We start from the raw sequence: 20,258 nt of genomic DNA, 5'->3' as shown, positions 1-20,258 counted from the left end.
CTGGTACTCCGGGGGAAGGAGGCTTGGCCGTGGCACCGCTTCCCGCCAGCAAAGAACTGGAGTGAGAGGCGTGGAAGTCAATGCCAGCTGGTGGGGCAGCAGCCCCCCGCACGGGGAGAGGGCCAGGCCCGACTGCACTACTGCAGAGCCCGTGGCACTTTCCCTTCGGCCTGGGCAGCAGCGCTTACCCAGCCGGGCCAGTGCGGGTAGCCCTTCATCTTGCTGAAGAGCAGGTTGCCGCACTTATAGTTCCACAGCTAGCTGGAGCGAGACATGGCGTGGGTGGAGAGGTCAATGCAGCCCCCGCCGAGGCCACCCTGGCTGAGCGATTGCTGCGCCTCCACAGCAACAGGTGCGCTGGGGCCGCCTTGCCTGCCTTCACCTCTGTGCGCTGCACTTGGAAGGGGCCGCTGCTCTCCCTCCCCGCATGGCTGCACAGTGTGCAAATGTCCGCCTGCACGTGCATGTGCTGCACCGCCTCCGTTCGCTTTCATTTTGCGGTGGAAGAAGGAAGAATGCGAACAGTGGCGGCGCAGCACATGCACATGTGAATAACCCTAACCCTAACCCTGCCCTCCCAGAGCACCCCCGTGCCACCGCCGTCTGCCTTCATCAGCGGCAGCAGGCAAGTGTGTGTGCATGCATGGCCGGCGCATGGAACAGGGCGGCGATGGCAGCGGCATGTTTAAGAAGGGGAGCGTGGCTCTGCTAAGTTTTGCTACAAGAAGCCTGCAGGTGCTGCATCTTTTGGCGCAAGAAGTGCCTCCAGGCGCACCAAGAAAAAGAGGCTGCAGCAGCAGGCATCTCGCAACAGGGGAAAATAGGATTTTAGAATAGAAAATAGATATTTTAAAAAAATTCCTACCGGGTTCTGTAGGTGTGGCTTGGTGGGGGGTAGTCATGTGACTGAGTGGGCATGGCTCTGAGTGATGTCAAGTTGGCCACACCCACTCAGTCACAGGAACCCCCCCCCACCAAGCCACGCCCACAGAACCGGTAGAGAAAATTCTTAGATTTCACCACTGCCTCAAAGCCATTCCGGCAGCAGTTTTCTGGCATGTAACAGTAACAGAGTTGGAAGGGACCTTGGAGGTCATCTAGTCCAACCCCCTGCTCATGCAGGAGACCTGTAGTAGAGATTCGGACCGCTGAAATGCCGACCTTTCTGATTGACAAACTCAGTGTCTTAGCCACTGAGCCACCTAGTCAGGGGGACTAGGTACCCCTGAAAAGTAGGGACCACCCCCCCAAAAGCACTCTGGTCCTGGTGCCCCAAGGGCCGGAGGTGCAACTCAGCCTCTTTGAGAGCTGCCCTGCCCAGGTCATTCAAACTAGCCTTTTGGCCTCAGCACAAGGCAAAATGTCCTCCGGCCCTCTCGATGCTGGGACCAAACAGCTGCCAGGTGGCAGCTCCCAAAGAGGAACTGGATGGTCCCTCCAGGGAGAGCCGAGCGGCTGCTGAAGAATGCCCAAGGCTCCTCTGGCAGTCGAGATAGCTCCCGTGTCCTTCCCCACCGAGGCTGCAAACCAATCAAAAGAAGCCGCAGGCCCTGGTTGAGGAGATATTCCCATACTCCTCTTAAGGAGCCCCATAAAACGTTTGCTGCCATGGCTTAAATCACTTTTAAGAGCCCCCATTATCTGCCCATGAAGGTTGCGGCAGAGGAAATGCATCTGTGGAAGCCGCTGGGTGAGAGCCATAAATCCAGCTGAAGCACAGGAGGGCCGCCGCTCCTCCGTTTCCCTGTCGGTGGGGCCGGCAGCCGCATCTGTGATGGACAAATTCAACAAAGGTTTGGCTCAGGAACCACAAATCCAGCCACCGGCAGACGGCCGACTGATTTGCTGAGCCCCTCCCTTCTCCCTGTGGTGATTTTACAGCGTATGCTGGTGGTAAGATGATTTAAGTGTTGACAAAGCTGGAATTAAGATGTTTGCTGGCTTAGTTCAAAGCGCTTGACATGTGGAAAATAACATTAGCCATGCCACCGTGTCGGGTCTCACCACGTGCTCCACTGCCGTGGGCTGGACCATGCAGCTCAGCGCCTCTTGGGCATCCTGGGTGGGAGGAGCCCAGAGCTGCCCAGGGTTGACCAGGATGGTTTTTGCACCATTGTCAGCTGACTCTGCCCTGGAGCTCAGTGGCTACTCTCAGTGCTCTCCCGAAAATGTACAATGGCTCGAGTTGAAGAAGCATTTCGAAAGACAGCTTCCTTCGGTAGCTTTTGGCCTCCTCCCACAATGTCCCACCCACCCGACTTACGGCAAGGAGGGCCCGGTCTCTCTCCACCAGATCGGCCAGCTTTTCCAGGAGGCGTCCTCGTTCAGAGGCATCCATCCTCCGCCACACGGAGCCCAGGGAGAAGGCCAGCCGAGCAGCCTGCACCGCCTTGTCTGTGTCAGCCTGCCAAATGGGAGAAGCAGGTGGGCCAGAGATGCTCAGGACGACCTAAGAGCCACCCCCTTGCTTGGCAACCAGAGCCCCCCCCCCCCGAAAGCAGCAACCTGCGGTTTCTGCAGTCCCACAGGGGGCTTGGGGAGACCAGGATGTCAACTCTTCCCTGGCCATGGAGCCGGCTAGGCCATTGGCATCTGGCCATTTTTCTCTCAGATTGACCTACCTCACAGGACCATTGCAGGGAGATGCGAGGGCAGGCTAGAAACGCTACTTATCTTTACCTTGTCAGCTTCTTGCACATCACAGATCTGTTCTCCTGTTGCAGGATTAAATACAGGGAATATTTTCCCACTCTCCGAATTTTGCCACTCATTGTTGATAAAAATCTGAAAAGGCAAGAAAAAAATGGGCCTTTTTGATTTTGGCTAAAATGCAGAGGTTCCCTTCCTCTTCCCTCTTCTGGCACTTTTGGGGTGCTGGAAAACCTCCTCCTCTCTCTCCTAGAGGCCTTTCCCACCCAGCCTCCTTCTTGCACCTGAGTCCTTTCAGGACTACAATTCCCAGCATCCCTGGTCACCATTACTTTCCCACGGGGCTCATGGAAGCCATAGTTCCACTTGCACCACGGTCACCAGGTAGGGAAATTCTCCTGAGGCTGCTTTCCCTGGTTTCAGGGTTCCCTTCTGGGGGCCAGGACAGAGGCTGCCCTAAAGAATGGCTTCCTGCCTGCCTCATTTTTTGTTGTGTGCAACTGACAGAGACCCCCCTGGCTGTGCCTGGTTTAGAGGACGGGGATTGAGTGCCTCCGGTTTTGGCAAAACTAGGGCCCTTCCATCAGGCCCCCCATCTGTTCTCCCACTTTTCTTGGGGTGATGCTCCCAAAAGCAACCGGCTACAAGTAGGCTGAAAGCCCCCCAGGGACCTTCCCCATCCGAGGCTGCTGAGCGTTGCAGGGGCGCCTCTCGGGTGTCTGCATCTCAACAAAAGGGGCCGACCGGGTCTGGAGTCTCGCAGTGCAGGAAGAGGTGGCGGAGGAATTGCTACTGTTAATGGTTAACATTCGCTTCTTCCTATCCCACGATGTTGTATAAACAAAACTCAGCCTTTGCCAGCTCAATTCTGTAAACGGACTGCCTTCAATTTGGCTGTAAAGGGGGAATATTTACTCTCTCCTCCATATAAAGTACCTCGTCCAACTTCTTGGAAAGGTTTCAAGTCCTGAAATTCAGCAGCTGGCGGCTTTACAAGCCCGATCTCATGCTGAAATAACTCACTTTTGGGGAGTTATAGGCATTTGGTGTCAGGTAGTGCCACGCCACAAGCCCCCTCCCTGCTTGGTGGATTCTTCAAGGATAAATGAGGCTTTGCCAGGACTTTTAAGAACTTCCAATGGATGTTGATTAAATGCTGAGAGCTGCACATTTGATCTGACTTTCATTAGGGCCAGTTCGTAAAAATGCCACCAGCTCGGACAAGGATGACACATTGTGCAAACAGGGATCCCTGCGAAGCCTCAAATGGGGTTTTCGTTCCACTCGTTTGTTTTGTTCTTATTTATGGCGACCATTGTAGTGGACAACGTTAAATCAAGGCAGCTATTTGACAGCAAACGTTGCTATCAGTGAATTATATACAGCTCTTCCCTAAGCCCAGAGGAAGAAAGGGATAGCCTCAGGGAGAAAGGGCCCCTTTGTAAATCATGCCCAGATTGGCACCGCCCAGAGGGGGCATTGTTCCTTCTCAAGTGGGAAAGCTCTCCGGCCGGCACAATTGCCCTGGAATCAGGGTTAATTAAGGCTAGCCGCAGTCATAAATCAGCTGGGGGATTTTTACAGCTTAATTCAGCCTTAAGCCACAGTGCGTGTCGATGAATATATGGACGGTAACTGATTAACCAGGTTTCCCAAGAGTTGCTAAGACGGGTATTTTGGGTTGAACCCAGAGTTACGGCTCTTGGGGTGAAAAGACAAGGGGAAGGGGAGAAGTAGTTAGCCATGGGTGCTGTCATCCAATGTGGTCGGAGCACTGACCGTGGGGGCAGGCTGGTTCTGTCAGATTGGGGGGGGGCATCACTCTGCCCCATGGGCTCTGATTGAACCCCTGCCCCTCAGCTGCTGCAATCTGCTGGGCAAATGCCACCTGGTGCCCATCGTCCTTCTCTTAGCCACAGGTCAATGGAATTATGGCCACTTTTAAGGGTAGAGAAATTTTCAAGAAGAATGGAAGAACTTCAAATGCAAAAACATCTTCCAGTCTTTTTCATAGTGGCCTTTTGACAAACCAGAGAAGAGCAACACCTTGCAATGGCTTCTTTTTATGGCCTGGAGCTCAGAGAGGCAGCCGGATGCTTCTGGCACTCACCTGGGCCTTTTCTCTCACAGGGAGAGTTTTGCAAAGAGAGACAGAGATTGCCATCCATTTGGCCCCGGAGTTCCCAGTCGCTGTCCAGCTCCCATTTCCTTTGCTGGGAGACTCCCATGCTACTGCATGGGATGGGCGATCCTCTCCGTGCCACTGGGGCTGATGTCACTGGGCTGCCTCTTGAACCAGCCACCCACTTCCACCAGAGCCGTGGCCTGTGGTCAGCAGTGGAGACTGAATGTGCTTCCCCGGGCCTTGCTTTTCCCTGGTTTTAGTAAGCCCCGTCCTTGTGCTTCTTGACATTCCAGAAGGATTTCCCCCTTTCTGTACAGGAAAGGGATTTCAGCATCCACTTAATAACAGGCTCCCCCCCCCCCCCGGCAGTTTCATCCGGTTTTTGGATGAATCAGAATTTCCTAGTTGCACTGATTTAGTAGCTGGTTACAGTTTCAGTTCCATCAAAATGCTTCGCTTTTCATATGATGCTTGAGCCTCTGAGAGTTTCTGAGGCCAAACCTGTAAAACTGGAGTGCGGGGGGAGGGCACAAATGCCAGAGACGCTTCTGGAGGAATCACAGCTGTTTGGCCCCAAGCGTCCCTCCTGCGGCTGGAGCTGAGTACATAACGGTACTTTTTCGGGACAATTTTGAAAACACGCAAAAAATGCAGCAGTTTGCATTTCCCTAGGTAGGTATTTCATAATCCCACTGACACTGGGCCAGCACTTGTGCCTCTGGCCATGCTCCAGTCTTCCTGTCCTCATTCTGGGCAAACAAACCCTGGTGCTCTTCCAAAGGCTGAGCCTCCATGCTTTCTCTGCTTTGGGCCTGGTGGCTGCCCTGATCCACCGGGGACCACTTCCACGCAGGGGAAGATCCTGGGTGCAGGTAAACAGGGGAAATGTGACATCCCCCCTCCAAGTAGTCGTCCACCTTCCCCTGGGAGGAAGGACAGTCCTTTCCGGGCTTTTGCCCTTGAATACACGAGGGGGAAGGCAGGGACCCTTGCCTGAGATTGCTTGGCCCTTTAGGTGGTTGGACTGCCTAGGCCAGTCCTCTTCCATAGGATGAGCATCATGGGGACAGGACACAAAAGGTGTAGATCTGTCTGCTGTTCTCTGCCAAGAGGCCCCTGAGAGTGGGTGGGGCTGAGCCCAACAGTTCCGCTCTGGTTGATTTGACCATTAGTCTTTCAGTTGTCCAATTGTGGGGAGGGGGCTCACAGGGAACACTGAACAGCAAATTGGCCACATAAGCTAGTGGGGTGCCAAGCAGTCTGAGGCAGCCAAGTCTGCCTGCAGCATGGCAAGCGCAGATGCCAGCCTGAAAACCGGGGATCCCTCTGAGCAGAGACGCAGGGTTGAAGGGGAGGCAGAGAGGCTGGCTGGTGGGCAGGGGAGAGTAGCTTGAGCAGAGCCCGATGGGGAGTCATGGAGAACGAGATGGAGTGCCGAGAGAAGGAGGGAAGGGCCCCTTTGGGATGAGTCAGAGGGAAGGAAGGAAGGAAGGAAGGAAGGAAGGAAGGAAGGAAGGAAGGAAGGAAGGAAGGAGGGTCTTTCTGCACATTACTCCAGGACCCCCACTTTTGGGAGGCAGAGAAAGAATCCATCCTCGAAAAAGAAGGGAGGGCAGGCCCCAACCCACCAGCAGTTGCTGATCAGATGGATCTCGTTCAACTCCTAGGATTCAATGACTGCTTGCAGGGAGCAGCTTGACACCAACCAGGCCCTGCTGGGAGAATTTCCTGGTGGATTGGGCCCCTTTTCAGTAACACGGGGTTGAATTATGCCTCTCTGTGTTGTTTTAGGTGAAGAGAGTAATTCTAGCCTTCCTGTTAATAATCAGCTCCTGGAAACGCTGTTCTTTACTAGAGAACACCTCATCGTTTTAGGGAGGACACAATCTCTCTCAATATTTATCTCTTAAAAAGCAAAACGAAGAAAGGCCATGGGAAAAAGATGGGGAGGGGAAGCCCCCAATTCCGCTCCACAGAGATGAGGAACGGCTGGAATGCCGCTGGCTCCATCCTTCCCGGCCCCTTTGGCCCGATGCTTCTCCTTGGCGTGATAAATCACCGGCTGAGCGTCTACCTTGCCTGTTTGATCTCAGTTCAGCAAGACTCAGTTATGAAGTGAAAAACTCCAGGTCTGATAGGCCAGAGACAAAGCGCAGAGCCCCCTGACCTGGGGAGGCCCAGCCCACAGAACGGCTGAGTGGCTTTCCGGGGCCCAGTGCAACCCCTGCCCTGCCCTGTCAACCAGCCCACCTCTTTCCTGCTTTCCCAAGCCGAGCCTATCTGGGGGGCTTATGACCAGGCCGGTCCTAAAGAAGGCAGCCCTGGCCCAAGCCACCCTCACAGCCAAGCGCTCCTCCCAGGAGACTGCAAAAGTCAAGCTTGCACACCGGGGGGGGGGGGGGGGTGGTTTCTACCGCTTGGCCCCGGTTCGGGCAAACCAGTAGTGGTGGCGGCGGGAGGTTCCACCCACCCGCCCGGACATCATCATGGACGCTCTGCGCATGTGCAGAAGTGTCCTGTGCACTCCCGGTTCCAAACCAGTAGCAAAGGTAAGTGGAACCCACTGCTGTTGCACATGTCAATTTTCCCCCACCCCAAGATTTCGTTTGATGGGCAAAAGCATGTTCTGGGTACAGAAGGGTTTCTGCAGAGAGCTTGGCCCGGGTGGCAGCGCTGCAGAAGTGTTCAGAAGGGGTCTCTCCATTGCAATTGCCCTCGGTGCCAGTGGCAGCCAACAGCTGGAATTGAATTGCAGGGAGCTCGGAGACGGGGCGGCTTTGGATCCACCCAGGTGGGATACTTGCTGTTCCATGACTCTGAGGCCTCAGCGCTGGCCACCTGTGATCCCTTTGGTGATAGGGACCGAGCACTCTGGGAGTCACGTGAAGGGAGGGCCTCTTCCACCCCTCCCAGCACTTCCCCAAATCCCTCTTTCCTGCTGCAATATATCTGGGATCTTCTCTTGCCTGAATTCAGGCCATTCTGAGCCTGCAGAGTGGCCGGTTTCCAGGGTGTCTCTTTGGCAGTGTGCCAAAGGCTGAAGAGCAAGCCTTCACCTCTTATCCTTGAGAACTCGGGGTACGCATCAGGCCTGGCCTGGCTGGCATTAGCAGCCCCAAGGATGCCCACGTCCTCAAGATGACGGCTTTCTCATGTGGACCTCGGTGGCTGGAACCAGACATCCCCATCAGCCCTCCCGCCCCCTGGAAGAATGTCGGGTGAGCCCAGACAGGCCTGTGGCCTGTTCCGCAGCTCCTGGCCCTCTTCTTTGCAGCTGCTGCCCTACTTTCCTCACAAGCTTGTGGAGAACATCCTAGCGGCTTACTGGCCCAGGACTGTGCAGGCAGCCTCAGGGGGGGGGGGGGAGGGGGCTGCAGCTGCACAGCAGGAGCAAGGAAGAGGAAGAGCCTTTTGCTTTCCCTCCTGGCTGGCTGCTGTTGCAGCTCTGTCTGATGTGGAGGCTCAGCCAAGAGTGGCAGGTCAAAGAGGGGGCCACAGGGGAGAGCCCTGGATCCGGCCAAGCGCTGGTTCCAAAAGGTGATCCACCCCCCTGTTGCAGAAACCAAAGGCTCCTTCCCTCCTCCAGATTTTGCCCCCCTCCAAAGCATCCAGGAAGTCACAGGCAACACCCCCCCCCAGCCTCTTCTGAGTGCTGGACTCAGAGCACCCCCAAGTCATCACTTGACTGTTGGCTTTGGCTTAACGCAACATGGGAACCTGGCTGTTGTTTCCAAAGGCACCTAGGGCAATTCTGGCTTACTCCACAGACCATCATTGCATGAGGCATGGCGTAGTGCCATGTGAGATCACAGCTGGCTGTGATCAGTACTGGTGGTAGCCCTTTCTTCCATGAGGTAGCCCATCCGAATGGGCACCTAACCCCCTCTTTCCTGAACGCCTGAGTCGGGACAGCCTGACAAACATTAATGGCCAGCAGGGTGTCCCATGTGGCTCTTCCAGCCATGAACCCAGGGCCACTGGTGCCCTCCATTCTCTCCTGCCCAACACTGGGCATGTTCTTGATTCTGGCAGGGACCCAGGCAACTAGCAACTTTTCACAGGCAGAGACGGACTAGAACAAGCTAAAGTTAATCTGATATTCATCTAGCGGTCCAAAGCCTTCTCTGCTTTCCTGCAGCTGGGAAAGTTGCCCAGGCTGGTGCCATCCGAGAGGGCAGGGCGGGCCATGGAGGGAGGCACCCTGGGTGCTGTGTTGACCCTAGCTGGGTTCTTTGTCTTGCCACGAGAACCGGGATTGTGTCTGAGGCATATTGGGCTGATAAATCCTGCCATGTTCTCCAGCCAGCCACACAGCGTTCCTTAATGGGGGGCTGTTTCATTTGGACATTTTCTTCCAACTTTGCTGCTTAGTTATTTATTAAATGTATGTCTTGCCACAATTTCATGGCTCTCAGCAGTGTTCAAGAAATGAGAAAGAAAAATGAAAACTTACCTCGTAAGACTGAATTATAAGGATATAAAAACTAAACTACAAAAATGAATTAACAACCATTCTCAGCAGAACAGTAAAAATAAAAAGCAAAAGATGCACAGAAGCTGTCCGGAAAAAGCTCATTTTTAAGAATCTCCAAGAGGCTATTGAGGGGGAAGGGACTCCATCTCTGGGGGAGCCAGTTCCAACAACCCCCCTCCAGCCCTTGTAGGCTGCACCCCTCTGCCTCCCAGAAGGGTGGGATGGCTGACCTTCTGGGGGCCCCCATCCACAGCAGGTCTTGTGAAAAGGACTTCTGGAGGGGTTCTCAATGTAACAACCCAGCAAAAATATATTAGAAATAAAACAGCTTTTATGGAAAGGCAACACCAGAATGCAACGAATTGGCAACATCCATGGAAGCCTCAGAAGGCTGACTGTAAAAGCAGCCATTAAAGGTCGTGCAAGATAGAAGACGGGAGGGAGATCTCCTCTGATGCCAGCCAAGACGATGGCTAAGGCCAAAGGCTCTCCTCTAACAGGGAGCTCTGACTCCACCAAACCTCCCTGCCAGGAGGCTGAGTCTGCCACCCCAGTTGAGGGCCTTGGTCTGGAGCGTGCCAGCGTGGAGACAGGCTGCCCTGGCCTTGCGACTTGGATGCCCATTTTCAGAACCCGCCTCCCTGCCCTAATTCAGCTGCAGGCATTGTTCCTATTTCCAAGCCAGATGTCCTATTGTAGCTGGTCCCTGGACAGACCCTTTTCACCACTGTCCCTGTGACCGGCTCCACGCCACCTTTGCTTCCAAGAAAGGAGAGCAAAGACCCAGGAAACCAACAAAAGACGCTTGAACGGCCGATCGGAGAGATCTGGATTATTTCAGGCAGGGGGGAAAGGGGGAGGCACCCACCCCCCAGCCCAGCGGATGGATGGAGAAGACGCGTCCCGCTACTCCGGGCTATAAACTATCGGGGCGGGAGGGGGGAGGAATTCCACTCTTTCCGTCAGCGCAACTGTCTAAGCGCGTAGGAGTCTCCTGGGCAGAAGACGGCCGGGCCGGGCGGGCGAGGGACTGCCTCCTCCGGACCTCGGCTTCTCTCTCGATGTGCCGAGGCCAGAGCCAGCTGACCCGGCCTGCTTGTCCTTGGTTTCTGCCCTTCCCCTCGCCTCTCACCTGCGCAATTCTGCTGAGTTATTGGCAGCAATTTCCACCTGGCGTGTCGGACAGCGTCCTCCTCCCTTTCTTCTCCTGCTGAAGGGGGCCAAGCAGGGCCCGGGCAGAAGGGAGGGAAAGAAATTGGAAAGGGAGCAGAAGTGGCTTTTTCATGATCGCTGCTTTTTTTCGTGGCGCTGCTGTTTATTCTTTGTAGAATAACATCGATTAAGAGGCATCCTCGGCCAGGAAAGGTATTTGTCAAAGGCAGACAATTCCAGCAATTCAAAGAATGGCAACGGGTTCACATTTTGGCTTTCTTTTTGCAGGCTGAGGAAGGGGGGGGGCAGCCAGCCAGCCTTACTGCTCCCGGGGTACCACGCCACAATGCAGGAGCGTGGATTTAATTTAAAAAGGAAACAAAATTTGAAACTCCCTGCATGAAGTTCGGAAATTGGAGTCCATTGAACCAGCATGAAAGCAGAAGTCACCCCAGCCCCCCCCCAAAAAAGCCTCTCCACAGCCAAACATAAGAAGCAAACTGAAGGGGGGGGGAGATCCCCAGGATGTCCCCAGCCATCCTTAGAACAAAGGCAGAAACACTGGACTGGCTTTGGAGCTCAGCCAGCACAAACAGAGCTGGACGTGGCTGTTCCACTCAAGGGCCTCCCTCACTGCTCACGTGCTGGCTGGGGAGCATGGGGAGGATGGTCCTGCCTGCACTAGAGCTACAGCCCTTTCTTGCAGAGGGAGAGAAAATGGTTGTTGGTGAGGAGAGATTTCCCTTCCTGACATCTGCTGGACAGGGAACCCAGCTCGGGGTGAAAGCTCAGCCGCTCCTGCTCTTGGCCTGCCCAGCTTGGCCTCGCCTGGCTGGTGGAACCAGGCTGCCTGTCAGGAGGGTTGTGGCTGCAACAAGTGGGGTTGGTCTGGATGCCCTCCCAGGGTCCTGCCAATCCTAGTAGCCTGCAGTGTTTGAAAAGTCATGGATCATAATTAATTGTCTGGATGAGTTGCTCAGAGGAAGAAGAGCAAGGAAACCATCGTGCCCTTTAATAATGGAATCTGAAGGACACAGTTTAGGCCCAAGGACCATTAATCACATCATATATTTAATTAATCATTTGCATTCATTACAGCTTCAAGGGACTCCATAAGAAATCCATAAAAACAGATAAAACAGATAAAACTGCAAACTAAAACAAATGAAAAATGACTCCAATTCAACAAACCAAAGCCAATAAGAGATGAACTTCTGGCCTGGGACTAAAGATGATGGGTTCCAGCCCTTCATAGTATGCCAGCAAACAGGGGATTACAATAAATCATCATCCTCAGCCCATGCAGGCCAAGCAGGGAGGGTCTGAGGGGCAAAAGAAGCCAAGATGGCAGCAGCAGCAGCACAGCTGAGGCAATGCACTTGGGGCTTCAATCCTGCTGTTGCAGCTGCCATCTTGACTTTTTTGACCTGTGCACCATCCTGACCTTGCCACTCCATCTCTCCTGCAGTGCGAGAGCGAAAGCATCAAAATGTCCCCCGCTGCAAACCACCCACTCTGAGCTTGTGCTTTCTCTTCCCAGCAGAGCTCCAGAAAGTGATTAACTGGGTTTACATAGCAGGGGGGGGCACTGGCTGTCCTGCAGCCCCCCCCCCGCCCACCCCTCTTGGCGCTTCTTCACCCTGAGCGCAGAGTGGGCGGAAGACCAACAGGGCTGTCTCAACCTTCATAACACACTTTGTCTTCCGATGAGGGGCTGTTTATCCAAGCCTGGCCCAGCAGCCATACTGGGGGGGGGTGGATGGATGCACAGGCCCCCTTGCCAAGGAGAGTTGGCTGACTCCCCAGATCCACCATGGGGAAGGGGTGCAACCATGTGTCCTGCCTCCCCATCACAGCTGGACAAAATGTTAATATTCTCCAGGCCAGATGTGCTAACCACCCCCACCATTGCCATTTAGAAACAGGTTTGCAAAGGGAGCAGGATTTTCGTGCCTGCGCTCATCCCTTCGGCCTTCCCCCCACCCCAAAGTCCACAAGAGCAGCCTCTCACCCCAGCCAGCCATCCTGCCTCATCGTACCTGAGACCCTCAGGGGCCCCTCCGGAGGAAGGATCATTTGGAGGGCAGCATGGATGTGAAAGGTGCCCCCAGGCTGGGAAATGGGAGCAGCCAGGCTGACGATCGAGGTGGGATTCAAAGGAAGCCAAAAGCTCTTTTGGAGGGACAGCCAAGCGCATCCCCTCTGCTCCCGAGGGCCAGTGGGATCCAGGGCTAGTTGGGCCTTCTGCCTGTGAGGTGCCACCCCAAGAGAGCCGCTGGCAGAGTCAGGGAGATGAGCTCTAGGGCAGAGAAGAGCAATGTCTCAGCCAAACAGGCGGGGTCTGCAGGCACAGCCACCCCCCCAGAAAGAGCTACAGCTCAGACAGAAATGCCTTTTGATGCCCCGGCAAGGCCTTGGCTTCATGCTCAAGGGCCCCTTGCCATCTGCTGGGCAGCTCCAGGACTCCTCTGCCTCTGCCTGCCATTCACTGGAGTCCTGGGTTATGAAGAGGGGCTTTTCTCCAAATAGTTTACGCCTCCCCACTTATGCTTTCTGCAAACAAGCACATGCATGTCCTGAAGCACACTTCCTGGGAAGCATTGCCAAGCCAAATCCTTGAAATTCATTTGCAAATAGTCCAGATGCAGCCTTCTCTCCCCCCACCCCAGCAATACTCAAGAGCACAAAAGGAAATGGGGTCCAGGGCCCCAAAGTGCTTCTGAAAGGGGGAGCACACAATCCATGAGCCTCCCCCCATCCTGAGCCACCCCAGCCTCAAATGGTTGCCTTTCTCCATTGGACTGACCCCCAATTAATCTGCCTGCCCCAGGTTTGGGCTGGCAAGAGCCCAGAAGGAGAAGGAGCTGCACAGCTGCAACGGAGAAGCGGCCTCATCTTTGGGCAACCTCTCCCAGCAAAGCTGCTGTCCCACGGCTGATGTGCTCAAGACTGATGGGTCACCAAGAAGGCCTTTCTTTCGACAGGCTGGGTTTATTTAACACAGACTTCTAGGCAATGTAAACCATTTCTAGAGTTACCAAAATATTTCCCGAATCTTCTTCCCACCTCCCAGCCCATAGCATGCGCCTGTGGTGAACAAATGGAGAAACAAATGCTGCTGCCCCACAGGCAGGCAGGGGGATAGGCCAGAGGGTGGGAGAGGAGCATCCGAGGGGGCTGCCTTGTGCAAAGAGTTCCTGCCCAGCAGCCCCTGGACAAAAGATTCAGGGGCCCCGGAAGTTCCCAAGGAGACTCTCACTCTCCCTAACGGGCGTCCTGCACAAAACCCATTGAAAAGGCAAGGGGGAGCAGAGGGGTCTGGTGCTCCCGACTGACGCACAAGCCCTGTGTGGGAATGTTGCCTATCCTGGCTGGCTAGGAGAGTACAGAGACTCACATCGATTCCCTGCCTTCTTCTACAATGGAAGCAGCAAGAGAAATCACACACACAGAACGTTTTTGAGATGCCGAGGATAGAACTTGAGATCCCTTCCCAACTCTGCTTCTGAACAGGATTGTTTAGAAAAGTTGTCACTTCAGAGCGAGAAGTGAGCCCACCGCCTGAAGGAAGCCAGTCGGCTCTTTTCTGCCTCACTGTTTTTCTTTCCAAAAAGTGAGAAAGGCGATCCAGGCCTGGATGAAAGTCTGGCCAGAGAGCCCGGACACTCGATTAAAGGCTCCTATTAGCTATAAATCACTTGTCAGGCCTGCCCAGGGAGGAGAAGCCGAGAGAAAGGAAGATTGGGGAAGAGAGGCAGGGACCCCAAGGAAAACACACAGGGTGGGGGTGGGGAATCAAGGAACAAATCACTTTTTTCATCCTTTCCCACTTTTGTTTTGTAAATGTCCCTTCAGATTCTCTCTGGGGACGTTTGGAAGAGAACTGTTCCATTTATCATAACCAAAAATAGCCTCTGCACCACCCAGGAAGAAAAGAGTTTGATTCTCACCTGGCTCGGCTTGGATGATCCCAGGACAGCCTGACCATCCTCTGCCAAGGGGCTTGGTCTTCCTCCTGGGACACCTCGCTCCTCTGGAGGTTTGGCACCAGCTCGACCCCCATTTCTACTAAGCCCCCAGAGTTCAAGGGCCCCTTAAAACAGACCCAGGTGACAAATTTGCCTCTTCCGGTTCTACCATGCTTACCCATCTGGCTTCACATAGCCTCACTTGTAGGAGCCTCTCCAGATGTGCTAAGCTATCATGCCAGGTGCTCCATCTGTCATGACCAACAACCCACAGGAGAGGACACTAGGATATGTAGTGCAGCCACCGGTCACCAGCCTGCCTGCAGCCGGCCCCAAGAGGCATTAGCAGAAGCCTTGACTTCCTCCTGCACAAAGTGGGCAGCCGGAAACCTCAGTCCTGAAGTGGAGGGCCCGAGGGCAGAGCTCTCCCCCAAGAAAGGGTGCCTGGCACTCTACAAGCCTGGACCAGCAGCTCCACCTCCTTTCTGCCACCCAGATGCCTGGGCAACCACCTTGCCCATTTGTAAACTTCAATGGGAAGAAAGATGTCAGAAGAAGAGATGCTTCAAGACACTCTGAGAGATTATGAGCTCCGGCCAAAGAGTCAGCAGTGAAAAAAGAAGGGGGGCACTAATGTTGGCCCCACCAGGTAAAATGAACAGTTAAATAGAAAGAATAACAGAGTTGGAAGGGTCCTTGAAAGTCTTCTAGTCCAACCCCCTGTTCAGGCAGGAAACCCTAGACCATTTCAGAAAAAAGGATAAGCAAATGTGGTAGACATCCAAGGGAAGGTGTACCCACAGCCCCACACCCCACTGATCTCCAGAGGACTTACAAGCTGCTTTAGCAAAGTTCACTGCAGATACAATCTGTGCATCCCCTCCCTGGAATCTGATCAGTGATTTACAGCGGGTGTTAAAAAAATTACTGCAAACAAACTGAAGGGTTTATTTTTAAGATAAATGTGGATAGTTTATCCAAATGATCTGCAGGGCTACAAAAAGGCTTTTAAATCTACTTAGCCTAGCTATTTCTTAATTTTTAAAAGAAGTTGTAAATGAATAACTAAATGCAGAAATTCAATTTGAGAGCAAAATTATATTCAGTAAATGGGAATAAAAACACACCATATAACCATACTATCTTCAGCTCGGTACCTCTCTTCAAGTATGATCAATTATTTTTTCAAGTTTGAAGCACCGGATCTCCTTTTAAAGCATTTCAGGATTAGAGTACGAGGAAGGCTTGATCTTGGGCTATGATCTAGTCTAGCAGGAGCATCTCTTGCAAAATTCCACCCAGTTGAAATCACCCTGAAACCTGTGCAAAGAATCTTCCCAGAGGCTCATGTCCAACACCACTGAGTAATATAAACAGGAATTCACAGCCAGAAAGTTGCAAACTTCAACTGGCCAATAGAACTTCAATTTGGGGTAATTATCTCAATCTTTGAAAAATTCCAAGTCTGCCTCATGTATAAATACATAAAACAAAGATGAATCTTGCCAGTGTTGAAAAACAAGAAATGAACATTTCCCTGATCAAACTGTCTCTACTATTTATTTCCTATTTCCTATACTATTTATACTATACTATTATACTATTTATACTAAACTATTATATTATACTATACTATACTATTTCCTATTTCCTATACTATTTATATCACAGCAGCTCAGCAAAGGAGAACTCTTCCCAAATTTGCCAAACTTGATTGGATTGCATCTCCTCCAGGAATGCTAATGGAAAAGCCGAGGGGTCTATTGATCGGTTTAAACAGAAAACAAAACAAAACATTTGCGGTTTTAGTTGGAAAGAACAAGGTTTGGACAAGGAAAGAATAAGTTCCTCCAAACTCAACTGGAACAACTGATATTTAGAAAGAAAAATTCTTAGAAAAAAAGAGAAATCTGAGGTAAGTAAGTTAAAAGGAAGGCTGGGAGCATAAAGTGCAAAGGGAGCTTCTCTCTCTCTCTCTCTCTCTCTCTCTCTCTCTCTCTCTCTCTCTCTCTCTCTCTCTCTCTCTCTTGCAAATTATGGTGTGGGTCTCCCTCTCTGGTTCAGTAACCCATCAGCTTCTTGTGCTCAGATTCTGGAGCAGCTCTGGGGGGAACTGCAGAGGAGGAGATCCCTCTGGAGGCTGCTCCACTTCGCCAGCATCCAAAGGGCTGCCTAGTTTCCAAAGCTTTCCGGGAAAGAAGCACGGAAGGCCACTTACTTTGGTGTGCTTGATTTCCAGGTTGAGGGTGGGCGAAGGCAGCAAGTGCAGGGAAGCCATCAGGGCCGCCGGGTCCGCCTTCAGTCCAGCAGGCATCTCGATTTTGCTGGAAGTCATCGCTTCTCCTGCTCCTGCCTTTTCCAGCACAGTTCTGTCCCCGTTATCTGGCTGAAGATGATGATGACGGATGGGGTGGGGGAGAAAGAGAGAGGGGGGTGCGGACTTTATCTACTTTATTCCCCGTCCTCCAAGATGAGTGCTGAAGACGCGGCTGCTCTCCTCAGCGCATCTAGGCAGGTGTGAAGGCAGCCGCTTCTTATAGGACCCGAGGGCAGGGCCAAAGAGGCCGGACCGTCCTACCTAGAACGGAGGCTCTCCGTTTACACGAGTTCCTCGGCCCCCTACCGGCCCCGCCCGTGGAGGGGGCTCGAAAGGCAACAGGTCTTCTCCCGGCTGCCAGTCAAGTCCAGCCAACGTCCCTGGGCTTCCTCGGATGCCCGCGTGGAAGGAAAGGGAGAGCGAGGAGGGTGCAACAGGGGCTCAGGGAGGCGGAACGAGGAGGAGAGCAGGGAAAGGAGAACGCTTCCCCGGGATAATGAAAGGAGAATTAGCACCTCGGTCTTCCATGCAGCGCGGCCGAAAGCCAGCCGGGGACCGGCGGTCTCGAAACAGAGGCTGCAGAAGAGGAAGAGGCTCCCTACACGCCGTCCAGGAGGAATTTAGGGATCTAATTAAGGACTCGCTGCGGGGGGGGGGAGTCATCGAGATGTCAGACCCAGAAAATCTCTCCAGGGATGGAACTGCGCTCTCAATGTAGGTGGTGGCTGTGCAAAACTCTGGTGCAGCTTTGTACGGATCCACCCTGGCCGTCTCCACCAAGGGAGTTCAGGAATTCAGCCACAGTTTCCTCTCTGTAAAATGGGAAGATCCCCTGGGAACAAATGTGGGTTGAAAACAAAGAGAACAGCTACAGCACAGATGAAGAAAAGCACAAAAAGGTGAAATCAGCTTTTCTCCCTCTGTTGCCCCCCCAAAAGAGGAAAAGACATCCTTGCCCGAGTTTGCAGGAACGCCCCCTGACCCTGAGCCAGGCGGGCTGGGCCCCCAGGGCCAGCGGGCCGGCTTGGAGGCGCCTCGGGCAGCGGGGGACAACGGAGAAGGGCAGGGGCGGCCTCTTGGCAGTGGGGGCAAAGGCCCAGACAGCGCCAGGATCGGGATGAAGGGGCCCTGCTATTCGCTCTCCTTCTTCAGGGAACAAACGTGTCCCCTCTGGCTCGGGGAAGTGCCTCGGCCTTCTTCCCCAGGAGAGCCGTTTTGTCTTGAAAGTCGCCAAGCGGAGCCCAGAGTTTGTCGGCTCCCTGCATGAAAAGAGAGAAACTCTCCTTCGTGGTCCCCACCCCATAGAAGGCTCTTGCTCGCGGTGGGTGCCCGCTTGCCAGCGAACCGAAGGTCTTGGGGGCCACCGGCTCGGGCCTTTCCTGAACCTGGACGCAGCGCCACCCGTGGCATCTCCTGCGCATTTGCCGCCCTCTGCTGGAGGCGGATGGAAGTGGCCTTTCTCTCCCGAGTGGCTGCGAAGTGACTCGCATTGCTCGGCTCCGGTCGGTGCCCTGGACTCGGCGGGGTGCCTTCCTCTGCGGGGCTCCCCAGGGTTCCACAGTCTGAGAGACCCCTGAGGAAGAAGAGAATAAGATTTGCAGAGGGGAGGAAGATTATTTCATTAATTTGCAAGACGAAGGGATGAATACCGCGAAGGAAGGAAGGAAAGAAAGAAGGAAAGAAAGAAAGAAGGAAGGAAGGAAGGAAGGAAGGAAGGAAGGAAGGAAGGAAGGAAGGAAGGAAGGAAGGAAGGAAGGAAGGGAGAGAGAAACTCATTCAAATGACATTTGACGGAGAATCTGACAAATAATAAAATGAACCCACGCACCCCACCCCACCCCGCTTCAAAGGCAGTCTACCTTTGGATGGCAGATGAAGCTTCCATCTCCATCTTAGATCGAGCAAGGGCCTCCTACATCCCGGGGCTCCTTATGTTCTCTTATGCTTCGGCGTTTCAACTCTGGGTATTCTCTCTCATTAATTCCCTTGCTGGTTTTCGAAGGCGACTTGTGATTTAATTGTAGGGCCAGGATAAACGAGCCCTTCCGGCCTTCCTTCCACGCGTCCCGGGACGCGCGTGAATTAAATGAATTCTTCGAGTGCCTCTGAGCTTGGGGTGATTTGAGAGCCAGTCGCTGAAAGGCCCCGCGAATTTATAGCTGCAAATGGCAGTTGTGGGGGGGAGAGCCAGAGGCTCGGGCGGTCCGGAACTTTCTTGAGTTACCCGTCCTTGAGTAAGCCAGCCAGCACTGCCCTGCCAGTCTGGACGCGGCCCCCCTTCCAGGCTCCGGGCTCGCTCGGGCAGGAGCAACTCCGCGTTCCGCAGCTCCCGTTCTCCCGGCGCTTGTCGGAACCTGAGCGCACCGGTCACGCGGGGCTGGGCTGCTGGCGGCATCGCTGGGGAGAGGCGCTCGCGGGCCAGTCAGCCCGACCGAAGCCAGGCGGAGCCGGGGCGCCCTTTTAGGAGACCGAGTCGGGGGGATCGCCGCGGTTTCAGGCTGGGGAAGGCGAGGCGGCGAGGCGGGGCTCAGGACCGCTTTCCCCGCAGTCGAGAGTCTGTGCGACAGGAGAGACGTTCCCCAAAGCGCTCCTCCGCCACCAGCCGAGGCTGCTCGGAGCGGACCCCGGGTCTGTCAGGCCCAGCAAAGCTCCTCCGGAGGTCGGGTGGGGCGTTGGGGCAGAATCCCCCTTGAGCGAAGGGCTCCGCAGCCAGCACCATGGAGAGCTCCGCCGGTCTGGCCGCCCGGGCTCCCTAGGGGGATGCGGGAGGAAGGCAGGCAGGCAGGCAGGCAAAGGGAAACAGACCGGGCACAGGCGGCTGCCCCGTGGCCCCTGCCGCCCCACCCCTCAGCCGTGGAGTTCAGCTTTCGGTTGGCCTAGTGAGCAGAGGGCACCCGTGGGCACACCAGGAGGGTAGAGGTGACCCCTGCCTGTGCTGGAGAGAGGGGACCAAGGGTTCCCCCATCCTCCCCTGGGGAGCAGCCCCAGCCCCCCCCCCAACGGTCAGCACAGGAGGCCATTTTAGCCCTCTACCTGCATCACCAGGCCCTCTGGAAATTATGTCCCCACATCTTCTGATGGGAGGTTCCATACACCAGTTGCAGGTCAGGATCTCAAGAAGGAGACCTAAGGAGGCTGAGCTGGCTTTGCAACTCCTGTTTGTTGGTTTCTTCTCCCCTCACTTATCAGTCACCCCCGAAAGAATGTCTGCAAGAAAAGTACCCCCCCCCCCCAGGGACAGCAGACGAAGAATGTGGGGAGATACCTGTTTGTGGAGCCCAGGATGGTCATTTGAGGCAAGCTTTGCTTTTTCTTTGCCCTTCAAACACAGAACATTGGTAGTGCTGAGCACTTCTCATGAGGCATGGAGTTCCAGAGGCCAGGGATCAGAGAAGAGAAAGCCCTGGTGCTTTTGCCCCCAGGATGGACAGGGGCCTGAAGAGGAGGTTCCCGGCCCTCACACACCACGGCCACTTGCTGCTTCCCTTATTTTCAGCTCTTCTTTGCCTCCCTCTCCCTTGTCCCCACCCCACCCCAAATTTACTCTGTGAGAAATGCATCAAACCTGGAAAT

General features: G+C 54.2%; 1 protein-coding gene across 5 annotated transcripts in view; it reads right to left on the bottom strand.

The window, feature by feature from the left end:
- The window catches only part of ALDH1A2 (aldehyde dehydrogenase 1 family member A2), a 28,657-nt gene extending 11,954 nt beyond the window's left edge, over nucleotides 1–16,703 (bottom strand). For 2 of the 5 annotated variants that reach the window (XM_070953320.1, XM_070953321.1), the window contains exons 1-3: nucleotides 16,587–16,703; nucleotides 2,680–2,784; nucleotides 2,264–2,404 (exon numbers count right to left, since the gene is read on the bottom strand). In XM_070953320.1, the coding sequence (XP_070809421.1) occupies nucleotides 2,264–2,404; nucleotides 2,680–2,784; nucleotides 16,587–16,703 (363 nt within the window). Of the gene's footprint in view, nucleotides 1–2,263; nucleotides 2,405–2,679; nucleotides 2,785–5,251; nucleotides 5,315–5,537; nucleotides 5,547–16,586 lie in introns of those variants that run through there. The other 3 variants (XM_070953323.1, XM_070953322.1, XM_070953324.1) reach the window with 3 other exon arrangements.
- Nucleotides 16,704–20,258: the final 3,555 nt, after the last annotated feature.

This window comes from Pituophis catenifer, unplaced genomic scaffold (assembly GCF_029215685.1).
Source record: "Pituophis catenifer annectens isolate HBS135680 unplaced genomic scaffold, rPitCat1.0.hap2 SCAF_14, whole genome shotgun sequence".
NCBI classification, from domain to species: domain Eukaryota; kingdom Metazoa; phylum Chordata; class Lepidosauria; order Squamata; family Colubridae; genus Pituophis; species Pituophis catenifer.
This window is presented reverse-complemented; position numbering and strand designations above follow the sequence as displayed.